The 22,094-nt window shown below is 40.2% G+C and overlaps 1 protein-coding gene across 7 annotated transcripts in view; it reads left to right on the top strand.

Moving 5' to 3' along the window:
• RASGRP1 (RAS guanyl releasing protein 1) overlaps nucleotides 1–21,141 on the top strand; it is a 74,709-nt gene extending 53,568 nt beyond the window's left edge. For 4 of the 7 annotated variants that reach the window (XM_014780560.2, XM_004421397.3, XM_087424955.1 and 1 more), the window contains 9 exons: nucleotides 1,319–1,594; nucleotides 3,005–3,085; nucleotides 4,547–4,651; nucleotides 5,537–5,646; nucleotides 6,397–6,541; nucleotides 7,284–7,320; nucleotides 8,122–8,274; nucleotides 10,612–10,997; nucleotides 20,235–21,141. In XM_014780560.2, coding sequence (XP_014636046.2) covers nucleotides 1,319–1,594; nucleotides 3,005–3,085; nucleotides 4,547–4,651; nucleotides 5,537–5,646; nucleotides 6,397–6,541; nucleotides 7,284–7,320; nucleotides 8,122–8,274; nucleotides 10,612–10,997; nucleotides 20,235–20,369 — 1,428 coding nt within the window. In that variant the 3' untranslated portion in view covers nucleotides 20,370–21,141. The remainder of the gene's footprint in view (nucleotides 1–1,318; nucleotides 1,595–3,004; nucleotides 3,086–4,546; nucleotides 4,652–5,536; nucleotides 5,647–6,396; nucleotides 6,542–7,283; nucleotides 7,321–8,121; nucleotides 8,275–10,611; nucleotides 10,998–20,234) is intronic. The other 3 variants (XM_087424942.1, XM_087424948.1, XM_087424938.1) reach the window with 2 other exon arrangements.
• The last annotated feature ends 953 nt before the right edge of the window (nucleotides 21,142–22,094 follow it).

Here is a 22,094-nt window from a genome sequence, read left to right as displayed (position 1 = left end):
GAACAACTGGAAAGACTGCCTTATCTCAGAGGTGACAGATTGCTTACAAGATAGAGCTTGTTCCTCTTCAGCCTGAGGTCCCCCACAGCAATGCTTCCTTGTCTATAGCTGCCTGACCCCCAGGGTGGTCTGCATAGTGAATTAGAAAGTCCAAGTTTAAACCAAGTGTCCCCCCAGTAGTTTATTTCACCTTCTAATGGGAAAAAACATCTCTACCATTTTTGCTCAGTCTCTTGTCTTGTGAGCACCTTCCACACTTCACACTCACCTGCACTGTTTGCTAGAGGTGTGTGAGGAGGAGGCTCTCTCACCAGCTCAAAGTGATTGAGGGAGCCTAACTCCAAGACCTAAAGTTCTTCAGTGGGGGGAAATGGTACTTCTTAGGCCACAATTTTATTAAAACAATTTCTGGTATAGTGTTTAAAATGGTTCTTTTGCATTGTAACATGATTGGCAGATTCTTGACTTCCTGTCTTTGCGTTTGAGAAAGCTGGTCATCACACATGGGGAATGGGGTTCTGTGAACTGCTTGCTGACTTGAACCAGGGGTGTTTGAGAAGACCACCAGATCTGACTGCTCCCTTTTTGTGCTGGTGAGCAGCCATGCCCCTTCCAGGGCCGAGGCAGGGCATGAGCTCTAATGAGGAGCTCCCTGGGACCTCCACCTCATCCTCTTTCAAGTTCTTTGCTGAGAATTGGTCTAGTCTACTCAGTCTCTCTAGTTGAGGGTGTCAGTCTGTGAATGGACTGTCACCTGCTTAAAGAATAGGAACATGCAATAATAGATTACTGAAGTTCCACATTTAAAACACATGCTTTTCCCCATGCCAGCAACACAGTTAGCACTTCTAACAGCACATTTCAAATGTTATGGATTGCGGAGTCTCTGGAAGCACTCAGAAGACACTGGGGAAGGGAACTGCATGGCCTGGGGATAGATGTCAGAGGGACACTTACTATTCTCTGTATACTGTTGTACTTTTTTAATGTTTATATCAGGTGCTTATATTATTTATTTTTAGAAATAAAAATTTTAGTATAAAAACAAAACCTCATTTAGAATTTTCCAGTTATGTAATAGAATCAAGTAAAGCAGACTTTGTGTTTGAAAATACACTCTGTGATGTTCAGTGTAAACTGGGGTTTTAATTAATTTGGGAGTCATAATCTGCACCTTTTAGATGAATCACCCCCTGCCCGACAAATTAGGGATGGTATGAAATCCTGGTAGGGGCTGAGCATAAACAAGGTGGCCACTGCAGACAATACACTCAGCCTGGTGGGTGCCTGTGATTGGATCTCTTCTTCTGCTTTGTAGGTTCTGGGTGAGATGACTGAGCTGCTGTCCTCCTGCAGAAACTATGACAACTACCGGCGAGCCTACGGGGAGTGCACCCACTTCAAAATCCCCATCCTGGGGGTGCACCTCAAGGACCTCATCTCCTTGTACGAAGCCATGCCCGACTACTTGGAGGATGGGAAGGTGAACGTCCACAAGCTGCTGGCCCTTTACAATCATATCAACGAACTGGTCCAGCTGCAAGAGGTGGCCCCGCCCCTGGAGGCCAACAAGGACTTGGTGCACTTGCTGACGGTGAGGCTCACACGGGAGACAATTACTAGGCACTTGCTGTGGGCCAGGCCCCACTCTGCACCTTACCAAATATTAGCTCAGTTAATTCTCATAAAAACTCTATGAAGTAGATACTATTATTATCTCCATTTTATGGATGGGGAGACTGAGGCACAAAGACATAACTTGCCAGAGGACCACACATTATTAAGCAGCAGAGCCTGGATTCAGACCCAGGTGGTGGGACTCTGGAGGCTGTGCTCTTAAGCAGTCTGCCCTTCAGACTTCTAGGAGTGTTTCCCTCCCCCTGCAAAAGCAGTCCTAAGCTCTCTGGAAGGAGCTGATAGCAAATCAGGATATAAGGCTTGGTAAGTGATGGAGACAGTGTGTCCTCTTAAAAAAAAGACAAGATAGAGAATTAAAAAAAAAACAAAACACGTTCATTATTTAGGTCCTGCCACCACTGGCTTAGATCCCTGTTCCCAGAGGCACTCAGGCCAAGGGTAGGCAGACACTGGCAGTGGTGCAGGAGACCAGGATTAGCACTTTGGGTGCAGAGTGAGATCAGATGAACTCCCTTCCAGACCTGCGATTCTGTAGTTCACCAGCTGTGTGACTGTGGGCATGTAACTCGAAGTCTCTGTTTCCTCCTCTGTAAAATCAGAGGGATTAGTCTCTTTGCATCCAGCTGATGTCTAATCCTAGCCCTTTTGCTAATTGGCCAGGTGACCTTGGCAGGTCTCAGCCTTAGACAACATCATCTTTGGAAAGATACACTGAATCTTAACCTTTGTGGATCACAAGTCCTGTGGTGAAAGCTGTGAACATTCATCCCAGGAAAATATACATAAGCCTGTACTCAAAAATATGCAAGTTTTTGAGTTCTGAACCTCCAGAAGCCCTTCCACAGTCTCTAGGTTAAGAACATTATTATTTCTAAGACTTCTCTAAAATTTTGTAGTTCTAAGATATATAAAACTCATATATAAAACTCTTAATATCATTTAATAATACCTGTTATCATTTAAACTGGGTTCTGTTGCTGGAATCAAATTTTAACAGTATCAGGCCATGCACCTGCCTTCAGATCCTCTGCCTGCTTTGGGAGAGAACAAGTGAACTGTGGACCATCTGACTAGATAGGGCCTTTGGCCTGAGCTCTAAAGAGGCATTATATTAAATCATAGTTTAAAAGAGGGCATGTTCAGACTTCTCCAAAATTTAAAAACATTTTAACAAGAAAGAACTAACGCTTGCCCTATTGTAATAGTAGGTGTTACACCCTCCAAACCTTTTGAATTTTTAAAAAAACAAACTACTAAGAGCCTAGAAGAGTAAACCACTGGAGGGAAGAACCAAGAAAGAAACACATCAGCCCTGGGGTAGGCAATGGCATCCTAGCAATTAACCCTGTTCTGCTTGGATCCACAGTTATCCTTAGATCTCTACTACACCGAAGATGAAATCTACGAGCTGTCCTATGCCCGGGAACCAAGGAACCACAAAGCCCCAGTGAGTTTTTCATATTAAGACACCTGTGTGGGGGTGGAGGGATGCACTTACCTGGTGACTGATAAATAATAATGTACAACAAAAATTTCACAATCAATCAAAACAAAAGACACTTGTGTTTAACAGGTGCTTTATAAACCACTCATAGAAGTCATTCATCTTAAGGAACGGACTTTTAGTTCAGTATAATAAGCGGGTTATGTTTCTACTATGTGCCCAACCTCATGCTAGGAACAGAGAAAGCTTCAACATATGTAGGAAGAATAGTTCTGACCATAAAGAGCCTGCAGCCTACTTGAAGGGATAAGACTAAGAGTGTCAGAATGAGTGGTGGAATCAATCAGTGGTTTACAAATTAGAAAAGGGTTATAGTACTGTGGGCAGGAGTGACCTCTCCCTCCTATTTATTATAAAGTGTCCCCACATCAGTTGTTTCTCTTCTATGATTTGATGATGATAATGAGAGCAATATGCATACTAATCAGAAGCTAAACTTCAGGATTTCCAGCTTGGTAGGTAGAAAAGCCCCATCATCCTGGATTTATCTGGGTCAGAAGGAGCAGTCTCCTGGGTCTTTGGACCTCTTGTGCTCAGAAGTCCTTAAAATAGCTCACAGTCCTGGTGCTGCACAGTAAGAACTTCACAAGTTATCTGGCCCCGCCTCTCCTGGTGAGGCAGGTGAAATTTCAGGCAGGTGAAACAATTTCCATCTTCCTTCTGAAGGACGAACAATCCCCACAGTCTCCTGGGAAGCTTCCCAGCCCAAATACAAGTGGTGCTCAAGGGGAGAGAGTTGCCCACACGTAAGAAATTCAGCTTATCTATTCAGGTGGCTAAAGTTGTCCTTATACAGAAAGATCAAGTTCTAGCTTCCTATTGTAATAAAAGATGTTCACTGAAAATATTTAGTAGGTTCCATTTTTAGGGTGTTAGAGGGCATTTCAATGGAAAGGGTACCTTCTCTCGTTTTTGGAAGAGATTTTAATTTGGGCCAAATCTCAAATACTTAGGAATGAATTCCATCTCAGCTTGACCAGGCCTCAGATTTTTTTCTTGTGTGTCTTCCTGCCTTTTAGCTATTTTTCTCCTCATCCACATTGCTACTAAACAGTAAGTAGAGAACAGAGAGGAAATTTAAATGATCCATTTTACTCTTTGTTGATAGGTTTGACAAAAAGTTTAATGGAGATGGAATTGAAACTCAGGCAAATGGAGAATTTTAAATTATCTGTAGATGTAGATAATGTATGTGAGGAGCAGTTTGTAAACTGTAAAGCACGATACTTGTGTTAGCCAAAGTTACTGTCCTAGACTTCAGTTCCATGTGGGCTCTGCTCCTTGCCACTGCACACAGTTGAGGGTTGTCCATGGATGCAGCCATCAGGTAGTGGGAAAGGAAGGAGCTGTAGGTTATAATACTGCATTACAGTCATGGGGATTTCTCTGAATATTTCATTTTAGCCACTAACACCTTCAAAGCCACCAGTAGTAGTGGACTGGGCCTCTGGAGTATCTCCCAAACCTGACCCAAAGACCATAAGCAAACACGTGCAGAGGATGGTGGATGTAAGTACAGCTGTGTTTCTGCAGACAAAAGGCACTGCCTGGCTGAGTTTTGTATGGGGGGGTCAGGGGAAGCTCAGTGGTAGAAACAAAAAGGTGAGAACCTTGAAACTCGTTCCTGTGTGAGCACAGGGAACCACTGACTTCTCATATTGTGGCTGCAGAACTGTTCAAAAGTTCCATTTTGCCAACACACTTTGGCCTCATCTAGGGAGGTGTGCCTCCTCTTAAAGACCTTGCAGGAGAGCATATGTTTAAAGGTTGTCAGTTGATTTGGGGGCAGAGAGGTGTTGGAAAAGGCGTGAGTATAAGAAAGGGTAATAAGGAGAATCTAAAACTGAAAATTTGGGCACTGCTTGATTCAATTCACTGTGCTAAAAGCTGAGGAGGGAGTATATACTTTCCTATTTCTACATTTATCCCTGTGGACCATTCCACTGTAACAATAGAACAGTAAGAGCCAGAAGTGACAGAACAATGAGTAGCAGAGGATTGAGAGTGGGGAGAAAGCACTTCCAACTGGAAGTTTGTTAGTAGAAGCTTCACAGAGAAGGTGCAATCTGAGCTGAGCAATGAAAGAAGGGCAGGGTGGAGGGAGAACATCCCTCTGTGCAAGGAGCGAGGAGTACACAGTAGCCAGAGAGATGGCGTAATTGATGTGCTAATGGTTGCATGTACCTGGCCACCCTCCAGAGGCCGGGACCAGCAAAGTCCTGGGATGTGACCCTGTGCTTCTTTGCAGCAGCTTAAGGAGCGTGTTTCCTTGTTCCTCTCAGTCAGGCTTAGGAGAGGCTTTTATCAGCTGCTCCTGCCCCTTTACCATTTGGCTAAAGGGAGAAATGACTGGTTTCTCTTTGGTAATCACCAGAGACACTCCTTTTTTCACAGTCTGTCTTCAAGAACTATGATCATGACCAGGATGGATACATTTCTCAGGAAGAGTTTGAAAAGATTGCTGCGAGTTTTCCATTTTCCTTCTGTGTGATGGACAAAGACAGGTGAGGGTTTGTGTGTGGCAATACGTGGTTCTGAGCCTGTTAGACGGTTTGTGGGTGTGTTACTGGAAGAATCTGTCAACTCAGATGTGTTGCTGCTGTGATCACTTACTGAACATTGGGGCTGAGAGAGCAATCAAGTGAATGCCTGTCTGCTTTGGTTTGGACCCCAAGGGACCATGAGAAACGCATGCTTTTATAAACGCCTCAATTAAAGATTACATAAATCTGTGAGTTGAGGAATAGTCAACTATAAATAAGAAAAAGTTTAGTCTTCCTTCTTGCGTTGTCCTTACCGATTATGAGAAACAACTAGTATTGATTAATACTTTGCATATTTAGTTTTCTCAAGGTTATATAAGTTGTAGGTTAGTTCTACATATGAAACCAAATGTATGGTTGGTGGGTTCCAGTTACGTATTATGTACTGTCTAAAGTCAGAAACTGCAGCATAAGGTTATTTCTCTCCCTGTCACACATTTTCCATCATTTCTTTTTCAAGTTTTGTAGATACTGGTTAAATTAGTTAGGAAAACCTAGTTTACCCAAACAACTCTGTGGAACTGAGTAATGCCATCTCACCTACCTATGACATGCTGTCCATGTACCCTGATTGAGGAGGGCTCCTGGAAGTAATTATTAGATAATACATACTGTTCTACCACTGAACAAAGAAAGGTGAGTTTTAAGGCTAGAAGCCACCCTTGCTCCCCCTGCCCCCCACTCACATCCCGGTCTGTCATTTGCTGGCAGGGAGGGCCTCATCAGCAGAGACGAGATCACAGCCTACTTCATGAGGGCCAGCTCAATCTACTCCAAGCTGGGCCTGGGATTCCCTCACAACTTCCAAGAGACAACCTACCTGAAGCCCACTTTCTGTGACAACTGTGCTGGATTTGTAAGTTGTTCTTAGAGTGCTTCAGGGTTGAACTTGGTGGGGGTGGTATGAGATAGTTTAAATGATTACCCGAGGCACAGACCTCACAACCCTTATCAACTCATCCCAGCATACAGCTTAAGAAAACACCTAGAATAACCTAGTCCTCAAATACGTGGTTTGTACTTACACTCATCTTTTCCCATTTCTTCCTGATAGATTTTTTCCTCTAGTGCATGAGGCCTGGGATAAATGGTAAAGAAACATTGAATTTGAGATATACTTTTGAAGTATTAGGGTTCATAGGCTGTTTCAAATGTTAGAAAAAAGAAATATGAGACATCCTCACCCCTCCTCCCCTCAAAAGGAACTGCCTTGAAGAAGTCACCTGGGCTCTGCCCCTCCTCTATCCCACCCCTGACCAACAGTTTCCTCCTAAACACAATCCCCGACCCCAGGATTCTATAAACTTGTTCTTTAGTTTGGAGTCCCGAGAGGCCTGTTTGTCCTGTGATTCATCCACTTCAGGCCTGGAAAACGCCTGGGTCATAAATCCAATATAGTGAGCTTCTTGAGAAGATATGACTCTGATCCACACAAACGTTTCCTATTTTCAAGGTCAGGAGGGACAAGACAGATGAGAGAGAAACGAGGTTTCCCTCCCACTTGAGGTAGAGAGTGGAACGGATGTCAACGTCTAGCCTCACACCAGATAGACGAATGACGTGTGGTGCATTCTAACCATCTCCTGTTTGTCTCGTAGCTCTGGGGAGTGATCAAACAAGGATATCGATGTAAAGGTAAGCCTCAGCTTTGTCAGCTGTCTTGTTTTCCCTGGGGAAACACCTAGGGGGCTCTTCTATAAAGCATTTTTTATCTATAGTAGTCATCCATTCAATCCACAACCTCTCAGCACAGTTTACAGCCTCATCCCCAAACTGGATTCCCTAGAGCACCCCCTGAGAGTGACTGCTACCACACAGAGGAGAGGAATGCCTGGGTGCCCAGTTACGCAGCTTCCCCTTACAAGATCTTTTCTCTGCCTTGGTTGCCTTGGAAATAGGGATGGCTGGTAGGAGATTATGCTCTTATCTGGTGATGGAAAGGTGGGTTGCCAATGAAAGGCACAGAATCACTTTTGGAACAGAAGATAAGTGACTACCAAAGGCCCTTGTCAGCTTTCCTTTTATGAGTAGATACCTCAGGACATAATTGTCCTTCCTTGTGACTAGAAAAATTCAGGAGTGAAAGAAAGGAGACCTTTTACAGCAAGGAAGAAAGAATAAGACCTAACGTCTGGGAGCCTCCATAGGGTCTCCTTAGAGTAGGCAGTTATGTGTGGGATGACCAAGACACCCCCTTTTCCCTCCAAGATAACTGGATGCCACTTCTGATTCCAAGACTCATGATAAGGCTATGACAAGACTGTGAGATTCAGGGTTGACCAAATGAGAAGAACGCTAGGTTCATTAGGAATGTTGGGTGCCCCAGCTCCAGAAGACAGGACAGGAATGTGTGACAAGAAAGCACTGCCTGAATGTGGTTTTGAGGCCCTGGAGAAGAAAGTCAAAGATTTCCTGACCTGGGTGTCTTGTCCACAGACTGTGGGATGAACTGCCACAAACAATGCAAAGATCTGGTTGTGTTTGAGTGCAAGAAGCGAGCCAAGAACCCAGCAGCTCCCACAGAAAACAACACCTCTGTGGGGCCAACGTCCAACCTTTGCTCGTTGGGAGCCAAAGATCTGCTCCATGGTAAGTAGGCACTGGAAACATTCATCTTGGAAAGTGAAGTGGGGAAGGATCAAGTTTTTGGAGAGGAAAGATTACCTTTATCCTTGCCATTCTTAATAGAAAACAACACAAATACCATTGTGGAAGACGTATGTGTATATTATGCACCCTGTATTTTAAGAGTTACACATCACCACTGGGTACCACAATTCTGTCACATAAAATGAAAATGCAGCTTTTCATGGAAGAAAGGTGGTAGAGAGCAGCATGAAGGTCTAGGGCCTCAGCATGAAGCCTGGAAAGGAGCTGCACCTAGAGATTTCTCTTCTCTGGGCCATTTCCCCCCAGCCCTGCACCCAAATGATAAGGACTTCTAAGGCTTTCCTAGAACCCACCAGGGAGTAGACTAATGGGTAGGATAAACATAGGTGTATCATGGGCAACAGATGAAAATTGCTGTAAAATTGCTATAAGCCACGGTCTGCTTATAATGGAAAACCTGACTACTGGATATCATTGTCATCCATTCAAATTGCCTCTATCTCTTTATTAATAATTATTCTCTGGGATGATAACTGCTCATCAAATCTTTTTTAGCCCATTATCTTTCTCAATCTCACTGTAACTTTTTATATTTATCTGCTTTTCTTTCCTTGAAACTTATACCTCTCCTGACTTGTATAACACGGTGGTCTCCTGGACCTTTTCCTGACATTTTAAGGGCTCCTTTTCTGTTGCTTTTTTCTTATTTGCTTTCTTCCTCTTGCTCCTAAAAAGGTAGAGTACCTAGGATTCTGTCCCAAGCTTTCTGTATGTCTAGTAATTTGACCTAAATAATAGAAATAATTTGGGCACCTATGTTACAGAAAAGTTGGAAAATGGAGATATAAAAAATCATCATCCAACAATTTAAATATTCTGATACTTATATAACAGTATAATTACAATTGAGTTTGATTTGGGTAAATACTTAATGTTAATTTAAATTATGTTCCCCTGGGGAAAAATTGAACTAGGATCCTTATAAGGTTTCTAGTGTTACAACTGTTTAGTCAGATTATAAATGCTAATTAAAGAATTGTTTTTGTTGTCCAGAAGCCATTTTGACTATACCAAATCAATATCTTGGCTAGAAAGTTTAGTAATAGAAAAATATATAATCATTTCATTCCCCCAAGCCCTGGAAGATAGTATCTTCATATAGTGAAGTACTAAAGAGAATCCAAAAATCTGCATTTATTAATAAATGCTGTGTGGGGGCTGGCCCTGTGGCTTAGCAGTTAAGTGCGCATGCTCTGCTACTGGCGGCCCGGGTTCGGATCCCGGGCGCGCACCGACACACCGCTTCTCTGACTATGCTGAGGCCGTGTCCCACATGCAGCAACTAGAAGGATGTGCAACTGTGACATATAACTATCTACTGGGGCTTTGGGGAAAAAAAGGAGGAGGATTGGCAATAGATGTTAGCTCAGAGCTGGTCTTCCTCGGCAAAAAGAGGAGGATTAGCATGGATGTTAGCTCAGGGCTGATCTTCCTCACAAAAAATAAAATAAAATAAAAATAAATAAATAAATAAATGCTGTATGGGACCTAATGACTTTCAAAGAGCCCAGAATTACTGCTGAGTCTTTGCAAAACTGTAAATAAACTTAGATGATCTGCAGTCTATCTTAAAGCCTATCACCCATCTCAAATACATCCCCCTTACTCTACTTTTCCAGGAAATTACTCCTTACAGTTAATATCTAGGCTGGGTCCTGGACAGGGGTGTTGGTTCTAAGAAAACCAGAATGACTCCTCGCCTTTTCCAATCAGTATCAAACAAGGGTAATACATTTTGAGACACACTTCCATGAAGCTAGAACGTCCCTCACACAGTTAAGCTGTGCCCATTGTACAAATGGGCAAATGGTTCCCACAGAGAATTCCTATCAGCTGCTGGAGGCCACCCGTATCAGGACTGAAACTTGAGTGCTGAGGGCTCCCAAATCCCAGGGTCCACAGAAAGTATTTATGGAGCATTTCTGTCTATATATTGACCCTGCTTTCTTTAATTTATGAAACTTGACAGTGTTGAGGCAGGGGCTTCAACTTATCTGCAGAAGCAGAAACCCTCTAGGAAACCTTTTTGCAAATAGAAAAAGATACCTTTTCCTCAGGGTGGATGCAGCCTGATACCAGTGGCCATGGCAAAGCCCCTGGATTTCAGCCCCCTTCACCTCCTCAATTGGGTGCCTGAAAATGAGTCCTATGGAACTCCTATAACAATAAGAAAGGTTTCATTTGAAACTCATGTGTCAATCTTGAGTCTCTGCTTTTCTGACCTAGAGTACTAACATGTCCTATATCTTCCTACAGCACCCGAGGAAGGACCTTTCACATTCCCTAACGGGGAAGCTATGGAACACAGTGAGGACAGTAAGGATCGGACCATCATGCTCATGGGAGTGTCCTCACAGAAAATTTCTGTTCGGCTAAAGAGGACTATAGCCCACAAGGCCACCCAGACCGAATCACTGCCTTGGCTTGGCAGCGAGGACCCTTCTGGTCCCTTTGTGCTGTCTTCCTCAAGGAAGACAGCCCAGGATACTCTCTATGTGCTTCCCAGTCCCACATCTCCATGCCTCAGCCCAGTCTTGGTCAGAAAGCGTGCTTTTGTCAAGTGGGAGAATAAAGAATCTCTCATAAAATCAAAGGAGGAGCTCCGTCACCTCAGACTCCCAACCTACCAAGAACTGCAACAGGTACCTCCTTTTTCCTTTTCTTCAGACTCCCTCTGAGAGAAATGGGGCTAAACCAGGGAAGAACATGTAAAATGACACCAGTGGGAGCCCTGGTTCACATTACAGGAGTAGAGGATATACAGGGTTCCCTAGTACCATAAAGGTACCATTTCAAAGTGTTGGTGCCAGGACCCAAAGTTCTGTTCACAGTAGGCTCCTTGAGGAAAACCAGTGTCTAGTGATCGGCTTTACTGTGCTACCACCACAGATTTTCTAGATGGAACTTAAAACAAAGTTGCCTAGGCATCTTCCTGAAAAAGAAGGTAGGTGATCTTCGTGCTACAAAAAAAAAGAGAGTATATTACAGCTCACCACAGGAAAGGCCTCCCTCTTAATATAAATGAGGGAAATCTTTTCTAACACATCAGGGAATGTGCTGATCTTCTATATATGTTAGAGCTGCTAAATCAATAGCAGCTGGCAAATGCACAGTTGAATATAATATACAGCAATAGAACAATTGTGGTATCAGGAGCTGCTTTTTTGTTAGGCTCATGATGTCCTAATTATAAGGCACCTCATAGGAAGCAGTAGAAAAGACAAACTAAAGTTGACCAAGAAAAAGAGAACAGGAGTTTGGGAATATGGTGCCAAAGTTTGAGAGAAGGGGATAATGAGGTTAAAAAAAAGAAGAAAACATAGGAAAGTAGGAGATGGGGCAATAGGCAGTTGTCCAAATACTCAATTCTGTAGGGTCAATTACTAATGCACTGCTTTTTGTTTAGAGTACAAAGCTCACGGTGAGGGCTGGCTTACACAGACCTTTTGTCCTGGGACAGTAGTTTCTTACCAGTGATAGGTAACTTAAGTCATTTTAGAGGTAGGAAAGCCAGGATACATTAGATCCAACATTATCATTCACTTTATTAAAGGGGAGGAAGGCTTGTCTGCTTTTTTTCCCCCCAAAACATCAAGATTGGCAATGTGTTTTTGGAGGCCTTATAATACAGACACAAAACCAACATCCATCTAGCTAGAATTCCTTAATTCTAGATACCACTTAGTGAAACTGCCCAAGAGGGCCTCAGGATTCCTGCCTTGTCCTCAGTGTTGTACCTTCTCTGTCAGACTCCCAGTAATTGAATTAGAGAAACATTTGAAGAAACAAGTTAGATAACATATGTGAAACTCTTGATTTGGTGCATGGAACAAAGAACATAATATCGGGAGGAACACATGAAAAGAGAAACACATTTTCTGGATGAAACGTACTCTCTTGCTCAGAGTAATTTTTTAAGACATAGTTTAAGAATCAAGTCAATCAGAAGGTGGCAAAATGTGGGCTACACAATGCCCTCTCTCTTCAGGGGTAGAAACTCTCAAAAGCAACTTTTAAGAACAATGAAAGAAACCTTGAAAAGTGAACTTGATAAAGTCGAAAGAACTCTTGTCTTGGGGACACAGATTTGAGTTTCTGGTGCCAGCTGTTTCTTACCTACCTGTTAAACTCCGTGACCTGTTTGGTCCTCTGTGGAGTACAGGGCCGGGATCCATGCTCTCTATGGTTTGCGTCAGATCTCAACATTTTACATGCCCACGAGAAAGAACAATGTAGTTGGCAACAATGACTTCTTGCTGCAAGAAGTGAGTGTTAGAAAGATTTCAGATGAGTTAGGTCCAGAATAAGTCCTACTCAGTAACACCAGAGCTGGGAATCCTCTCACCATCTTCCTAGTTGCCTCTCTTTACTTTTATCCTCATCATACGGACCTAAGGACCAGAGTTCACTACATACCTTTTAGAGGAACAGTGAGTCCCACTTTCTCATTAAGTAAAATCCTTACAATGACTTGCCTGTCCCATCCACAATAATTAGACAAATTAAGTTGGTATTTAAAATGTTATATTAATATTGTATATATTAATAAACATTACATAATATTTTAAGTGTGTATATACTTCTAAACCAGCATGGGACAAAAGAAAAAGCAAAGGCTCTTAGAGTCAGATAAACCACCAATGTGCAGGGTCTTTGTGAGGGCTAAGATCCTCTATTATCATGTAATACAGTACCTGGCACATAGTAGATACTCAATATCAAATGGTGGCTAAGAGACAGCTATCTAGGTAATCTACGTTGAGAAACAATTCAGTGTATCCCAAATTACCCAGAAATTGCCCACTTTTTTTTGGAGGTGGGGGGGAATCAATATGGTATAATGTAAGAACACTGGATTCAAAGTCAGAAGACTGAGGATATCGGCATCATGGCAGCGTTAAGTCACTCCTTTTTTCTCTCCGCTTTCATTTACAACTAATTGGTCATTCATAACTGAATGGAAGTGACTCTGCACATTATACCAGAACACTCTGGAGATTTCTAACCACTTGTGCTTCAGAAAGTAGGTGGACAGGACTTCGGAGGAAGCTGTGGATCCAAGCGAGTTGGTGAGCCTGCCCCACCCCTACTTGCCGCAATCGAAGGACAAAGCAAAACCGGAGAGTGCAAAACAAAGCAGACACGTGAGGGAGATAGAGAATTTGTGGAGGTCCAGCTAACTCACAGGAGAACCAAGCACGCCATTGGAGCAAGATAGAGATGAGTTTGGAGGCAGAGGAGAAGGAAGAACTCAAGGAGTCAGTCCCCCTCCCCACGGTGACACTGCAACACACAGGGCTTCCTCCCTCACAGAGGCGGCGGAAATCAAAAGCAGAGAGTGACTGATCACCTGGCTGTGCAGGTTCCAGCTAGAGGGATGCGTTTTCTCCAACAGCACCCAGATTTCTGAGGAAGGACCTCTGTGATTAGGAAGAGGGAAGAGTAGGGAAGGAAGCAGAAAAGAATAACAAAGGGCATTGAAGAAATACATTCCCTGTTGTCTGCTTCCGAATTTCTGCAGGAGGTCTCCCCACAGACCTCTGGTGGTACCCCCACTCAAGGATCCCCCTGCCATGCCATGGGCACCCACAAAGCCCCAGGTGATAAGTCCACACCTTGCCCCCACTCTGCTTCCAGCTCTTTGTAGGCATGCTCCCGAGTACAGCCCCAAAGCCAGCTCAGATAAAGAGAAACCGAAAACTTGAGCTACCGTGTGTGCCACCTTCTGGAAAACAAAAGAAAGGTTTCTAATTGCTAGTCTGTTAAACTGTAACAGTCAAAGTAAACAACTAAGAAAGGTGTGTGCTATTTCAAATGCAATAGCAGAGGCACATTTCATCAAACCTTGTGAAAAATCACCATAATATGGTATCACAAAAGGAAAAAAATTCCCCAGCAACTGAACGCAAAGGCAAGGAATACTGCAATCTAACTGATAAAAACTTCAAAATGGCTGTTATGAAGAAATTCAACGAGCTACAAGAAAACTCAGAAAGGCAATCAATGAACTCAGAAATAAAATTAATGAACAGAATGAACAGAAAGAGTTCTTTACCAAAGAGACTGAAATTTTAAAAAAGAACGAGACAAATCTGGAGCTGAAGAATTCAATGAATGAGATGAAGAATGCATTAGAAAGCTTAGGAAATAGGGCAGATCAGATCAAAGAAAGAATTAGCAACTTAGAGGATAGGAATTTAAAAATGACTCAATTAGAAGAGGAGAGAGAACTAAAATTTTTAAAAAGTGAAGAAAACCCTATGAGAGATATCAGATATGATGAGAAAAACAAATATAAGAACAATTGGTCTACCAGAAGGAGAAGAGAGAGAGAAGGGAACAGAGAGCATTTTTAGAGAAATAATAGCTGAGAACTTCCCAAACCGGGGGAAGGAATTGGATATACAAGTCCAAGAAGATAATGGAATACTCTATTATCTTAACGCAGAAAGACTTTCTTCAAGACACATTATAATGAAATGTCAAAAATCAATGATAAAGGAGGGTTGGGCACAAGGGGCGAAGGGATGCATTTATATGGTGACTGACAAATAATAATGTACAACAAAAATTTCACAATAAAGAAAAAAAAATCAATGATAAAGAAAGAATCTTAAAGGCAGCCAGGGAAAAAAAGAAAGAAACCCCCATTAGGCTATCAGCAGATTTCTCAGCAGAAACTCTACTGGCCAGGAGAGAGTGGCATGACATATTCACAGTGTTGGAAGATAAAAATTGCCAGCCAAGAATATTTTATCTGGGAAAGTCATCCTTCATATATGAAGGAGAAATAAAGGCTTTCCCAGACAGACAAAAACTGAGGGAGTTCACCACCACTAGACCTGCCTTGCAAGATATGCTAAAAGTTCTTCAAGCTGAAATGAAAAAACTATAATTAGTGACATAAAAGTAAATGAAAGTACATAGTACTCTAGCAAAGGTGAAAAACAGTCACAATTAGAAAACTGTAACTTACAGAATGGTGTGTTAACCACTTAATTATAGTATACAGGCTTAAGGAAAGGAGCATTAAAAATAACTATAGCTACTATAATTTCTCAACAAAATCACAGCATAAAAAGAGGTAAATTGTGACATCAAAAATATAAAAGGAGAGGAGTAAAAGGGTGAAACCTTTATAGGGAAATGAAGATAAGGTTCTATCAGCACAAAGAGGATTATTTTATCTATGAGATGTTTTATGTAAGTCACATGCTAACCACAAAGCAAAAATCTAGAGTCATGAAACATAAAAAAAGATGAGACTGAGCAAATCACCATGGAAAAACCACCACTTTACAACGGTAAAAAGAAGGAAGAAGAAACAATGGTGATACAAAACAACCAGAGAGCAAACGAAAAGATGGCAGTAGTAAGTCCTTACATATCAGTAATAACTCTAAATATAAATGGATTGAATTTACCAATCAAAAGGCACAGAGTGGCTGGATGGATTAAAAAAAACAAGACCCAACTATATGCTGCCTACAGGAAACTCATTTCAGCTTTAAAGACACACATAGGCTCAAAGTGAAGGGACAGAAGAGGGTATTCCATGCAAATGGAAACCAAAAGAAAGCAGGCATAGCCATACTTACATCAGACAAAATAGACTTCAAGCCAAAAATGATAACAAGAGACAAAAAAGGTCATTATATAAAAGGGTTAATACCTCAAGAAGATATAACAATCCTAAGTATATACACACCCAACATTGGAGCACCAAAATATATTAAGCAAATACTAACAGATCCACAGGGAGAAATAGATAACAATACAATAATAGTAGGGGACTTCAGTACCCAGCTGTCAGCAATAGATAGATCATCCAGACAGAAAGTTAACAAGGAAATGTTGGAACTGAACCATACTCTAGAACAAATGGACTTAACAGACATACATTCCATCCAACAGCAGCAGAATACACATTTTATCAAGTGCACAGAGAACATCTTCCAGGATAGATCATATGATAGGGCACAAAACAAATCTCAGCAAATTTAAGAAGACTGAAATCATACCAACTATCCTTTCTGACCACAATGGTGTAAAACTAGAAATCAACAAAAGGAAAGCTGGAAAATCTATAAATATGTGGAAACTAAAACAACACACTTCTGAACAACCAATAGGTCAAAGAAGAAGTCAAAAGGGAAATAAAAAATTTTCTTTAAACAAATGAAAATGGGAATACAACATATCAAAACTTATGAGATGCAGCAAATGCAGTTCTGAGAGGAAAGTTTATGGCGAAAAATGCATATGTTAAGAAATGAGAAATTTCTCAAACAACCCAATTTTACACCCCAAAGAACTGGTAAAAGAAGAACAAATTAATCCCAAAGATAGCAGAAGAAAGGAAATATTACAGATCAGAGTGAAAATAAATGAAAGAGACCAGAAAAACAACAGAAAGGATCAACAAAACTAAAAGCTGGTTCTTCAAAAAGATAAACAAAGTTGACAAACCTTTAGCCAAACTAAGAAAAAAAGAGAGAAGACTCAAAATTAGAAATGCAAAAGGAGACATTACAACTGTTACTAATACAGAGGACCACAAGAGATTATTATGAACAACTGTATGCCAACAAATTAGATAACCCAGAAGAAATGGATAAATTTTTAGAAACACACAACCTACCAAGACTGAATCAGGAAGAAATAGAAAATCTGAATAGATCAATAACAAGGAAAGGGATTGAGAAGGCAGCATTACCCTGATACCAAAGCCAGATAAAGACACAAGAAAAGAAAACTATAGATCAATATTGCTGATGAATATAGATGCAAAAATTCTCAACAAAATATTAGCAAACTGAATTGAAGAACACATAAAAAGGATTATACTCCATGATCAAATGGGATTTATCCCTGGGATGCAAGGATGGTTCAACATATGCAAATCAATAAATATAATACATCACATTAATGAAATAAAACATAAAAATCACACGATTATCTCATTAGATGCAGAAAAAGCATTTGACAAAATACAACATCCTTTCATGATAAAAACTCTCAGCAGATTGGGTATAGAAGGAACATACCTCAACATAATAAGGACCATATATAACAAACCCAAAGCTAACATTATACTCAATGGAGAAAAAGTTAAAACTTTCCGTCTAAGATCAGGAACAAGACAAGGATGCCCACTCTCACCACTCTTATTCAATATTAATACTGGAAGTCTTAGCTAGAGCAATTAGGCAAGACAAAGAAAAGGCATTCAAATTGGGAAAGAAGAAATAAAACTGTTGCTATTTGCAGATGGTATGTGTCTGTATATAGAAAATCTCATCAAAGACTCAACCAAAAAACTGTTGGCACTAATCAACAATTTCAGTAAAGTTGCAGGATACAAAATCATCATACAGAAATCAGTGGCATTTCTATAAACTAAGGATAAAACATCTGAAAAAGAAATAAGACTATCCCATTCACAATAGCATCAAAAACAATAAAATACTAGCAATAAATTTAACCAAGGAAGTGAAAGATCTGTACAACAAAAACTATAAGACTTTGTTGAAAGAAATCGAAGACACAAACAAATGGAAAGACATCCCATGTTCATGGATCTAAAGAATATTGTTAAAATATTCATTCTACACAAAGCTATCTATAGATTCAATGCAGTCCCCATCAAAATACCAATGGCATTCTTCACAGAAATAGAAAAAATAATCCTAAAATTTGTATAGAACCAGAAAAGACTTCAAATAGCCAAAGCAATCCTGATGTAAAAGAACAAAGCTAGGGACATCATACTTCCTTATTTCAAACTATACTACAAAGCTACAGTATTAAACAGTATGGTAGTGGCACAAAAATAGACACGTAGACCAATGCAACAGAAAAGGGAGCCCAGAATTAAACCCCTGCTTATACTAGTATTCAACTAATGAACCAACTAATAGTCAGCTAATATTCAGCAAGGGAGCCAGGAGCATCCAGTGGGGAAAGGACAGTCTCTTCAACAAATGGTGCTAGAAACACAGGATAAACATATGCAGAGCAATCAAATTGGACCCCTATCTTACACTACTCACAAAAATTAACTCAAAATGGGTCAAAGACTTAAACATAAGACCTGATACTATAAAACTCCTGGAAGAAAATGTTGGGAACTAGTTCCTTGATATTGGTCTTGGCAATGATTTTTTGGATATGACAGCAAAATCACAAAAACACAAAAGCAAAAAATCAACAAATGGGACTACATCAAGCTTAAAAGCTTTTGCAGAGCAAAAGAAACAACGAAATGAAAAGCAACCTACAGAATGGGAGAAAATTTTTGCAAACCATATATCAGATAAAAGGTTAATATCCGAACTATATAAAGAACTCATATAACTCAATAATAAAAAAACAAATAATGTGATTAAAAAATGGGCAGAACTAAATAGACATTTTTCCAGAGAAGACATACGAATGACCAACAGGTACATGAAAAGATGCTCAACATCACTCATCAGGGAAATGTAAATCAAAACCATAATGAGATATCACCTCACACCTGTTAGAATGGCCATCATCAAGAAGACAAGAGATAACAAGTGTTGGTGAAGATGCAGAGAAAAGGGAACTTCTGTGCCCTGTTGGTGGGATTGTAAATTGGTGCAGCCACTATGGAAACAGTAGGGAGATTCCTCAAAAAATTAAAAATAGAAATACCATATGATCCAGCAATTCCACTTCTGGGTATTTATCCAAAGAAAACCAAAACACTAACTCAAAAAGATATATGCACCCCCATGTTCAGTGCAGCATTATTTACAACAGCCAAGATACGGAAACAACCTAAGCATCCATCAATAGATGAATGGATAAAGAAAATGTGGTACATCTATACAATGGAATATTTATTCAGCCACGAGAAAGGAGCACATCCTGCCATCTGTGACAACATGGATAGACCGTGAGCATGTTATACTAGTGAGATAAGTCAGACAGAGAAAGACAAGTACTATAGCATGATATCATTTATACGTGGAATTTTAAAAAGCCAAATTTGTAAAAACAGAAAATGGTGGTTACTAGGGGATGGGGGACAGAGGGACAGAACAGATGTTATCTAAGGGTACAAACTTACGAGTGGGAAATAAGCCCTAGAGATATAAGGCATAGGACATTGAATATAGACAACGATATTGTATTATAATCAAACTCGCTAAGAGACTAGAACTTATTCCAACTACTAAGAAAGGATAATTACGTAATATGATAGACATGCTAATTACTGGTACAATGGCAATCATATTACAATATATAACTATCAAATTAACCTGTTGTACACCTTAAATTTACACAATATGTCAAGTATATTTCAAAAAAAAAAAACAAAACGGAAGTCCAGAAATCAGCTGCTGCCTCTATAATTAAATCACTGCAGCTTAGATAACTCAATCCCAGTTTAGGGGGTGGGATAAAATTCTTATCTTTATCAAAAAGTCCATTAGTTTTCAATGATTCAGGGGGGAAAAACTTAGGTTAAATGAACTATATCATCTCATCTTACACTATTCTGAGTCACTGCTTTCATACCTCAGACCTGACCAGAGACTGTTTCTGCCAAGTTTACGTCTCCTGCTACACAACATCCAAAGGTTTTGTTATTATCCACCTATTGCCTAGGAACGGTTTATTCTGCCTAACTAGCCACATCTTTGATATAACAAAAATTAATTGCTGTTTGCATATGCTTATTTGATATTTAACTTATTTTCTATTCAGGGCAAAAGAACTCTTGAAAATAGTTTTTAATTCCCAGCCACAGTGAATAGGAGATGCCAGTCAAGTGTACTACTCTCGATATTGTAACGGATTTGCAATTCATTACTGCTTTATTAACATACCTCATTCTCCTCTCCCTTTAGGAAATAAATACCTTGAAAGCAGATAATGATGCTCTAAAGATCCAACTGAAATATGCACAGAAGAAAATAGAAACCCTCCGGCTTGCAAGAAGCAATCATGTCTTAGCTCAGATGGAGCAAGGTGACTCTTCTTAGCCCAGAAACTCAAGGAGCACAGTCTGTAGATGAGTATATCAGAGGTCTCATTTCCTAAACCAATTAACACAAAGACCCAGGGAACCTTAGAGTGACCGGTTTTAAAAAGGGTACTTTAAAAAAGAAAAGCTAGTTATTCTTTTTGGTACCTAGAAGATTCCTAATGTGCAGTATTGTTTTTCTCTTCCAGTCAGTTGAATCAAAGGGGAGGAAAGCTGAAGAATACAAAATTTACCACAAACTTTTTTTTCCTGGGACTAATACCAAAAGCGTGATAAAAACATGATGATAGCTTTCTGACAAGGTGGCTTCTCCTATGTGGCCTGCCCAGCTACTTCCTTAGAATTAAAATCCCTGGAAAATGAATTTTCTTCTTCGGTTTTCTGTCAACTGAGGGATTTACTTCGTTCCATCCAAAGCTTGCTTATAATGGAAAAATACCCACATTACAAAAGTAGATTTACTTCCTCTATATTCCAGCATTCTTAATGAATCCGGTTCCCACTTCACTACCTCATCTCATCAATTAGCCTTTCCCCTCTTTCTTCACTACGCTCACATACACATGAGGATATCTACCTAGAAGTGAACTTCTAGAAATGTACCCACAAATTTGGGGGGACCTATTAAACAACATGACATCATCCAATTGCAGGTCAACTCATAGTTTTAGTCTCACAGTCATCATAAGTAGCCAAACTGAATACCTGGAAACATGGCTGTTACCTACATGACTGGATAATTAGCCAAAATAAAAATAATGCAAACATGATGTTTGTCCTCATATTATCTACAGTGGATAGAATTAGGAATTTACGGCTTTTTTAAAAAACAGTCTTTCACTCTTCATGTGCCATCTTGTTTTTTTTTAAGTAACTATTTTTGAAGTGAATTTGTGCTTATACTGTCTTCACTATTAATACTATTTAGAAATAAGCTAATCAGATCAGAGGCTTCAATAATAGCTGACAGCGTGTATATATGTATATATTATGTATATACAGTATCAGGCATGTATGTGGCTTGGAACTTTGTTTCCTCCTTTACAAAATGTAGAAGTGAATTGAACAACTTTTAGTCATTTACACAAATTCAGAAGTATAAAGTTCACCTTGTTACGAGATGAAATTGCTCATAATGTAAATTGTATTGTTTGGCAAAATCACAAATTTAAGAGTCCTGTGAGTTTTCTGTTAGTGAAGGTTAATGATAAATGGGCTCATTTAGTTGTCTGGACAACTATTCACAAACTCCTTTGTCAGACTCTTTCTGTTTCTCTAAAAAACTTCATATGATCATTTTGTTTTGCGGGGAAAGTTACCTTCCATGTTTGGAAAGCCTGGAACCAAGCTAACTTGAAATTCATACACAAGTTGACCAACTGCCAAGAGTATAATCTCAATAATTAAGACTTCCAAACCTAAAGCCAACACCACGAAGTCTTAAGCAGAATACAAAGTATATATACAGTGCAGCTTCCTTGGAGGATTCAGACCATTGAAGAAGTTTCTTTGATGAAAGACCAGTTCCCATTTGTATACCTCCTTGTACTGAGCTTTAGTGACAAAGCTAGTGACTAGCTTTCAGTTAGTGTTTTAAAGAATCACTTTACATACAAATTTACCCTTTTCTAAATCCAAACTCAGAAATCCCCACAGCAGGGCTCCTTGTGTCCACCATCTGGTATATAAACTTACAGAAGCACTCTGCTACTTACCTTATATG

Source organism: Ceratotherium simum, chromosome 3, assembly GCF_057802395.1.
Source record: "Ceratotherium simum simum isolate JZ-2026a chromosome 3, ASM5780239v1, whole genome shotgun sequence".
NCBI lineage: Eukaryota > Metazoa > Chordata > Mammalia > Perissodactyla > Rhinocerotidae > Ceratotherium > Ceratotherium simum.
This window is presented reverse-complemented; position numbering and strand designations above follow the sequence as displayed.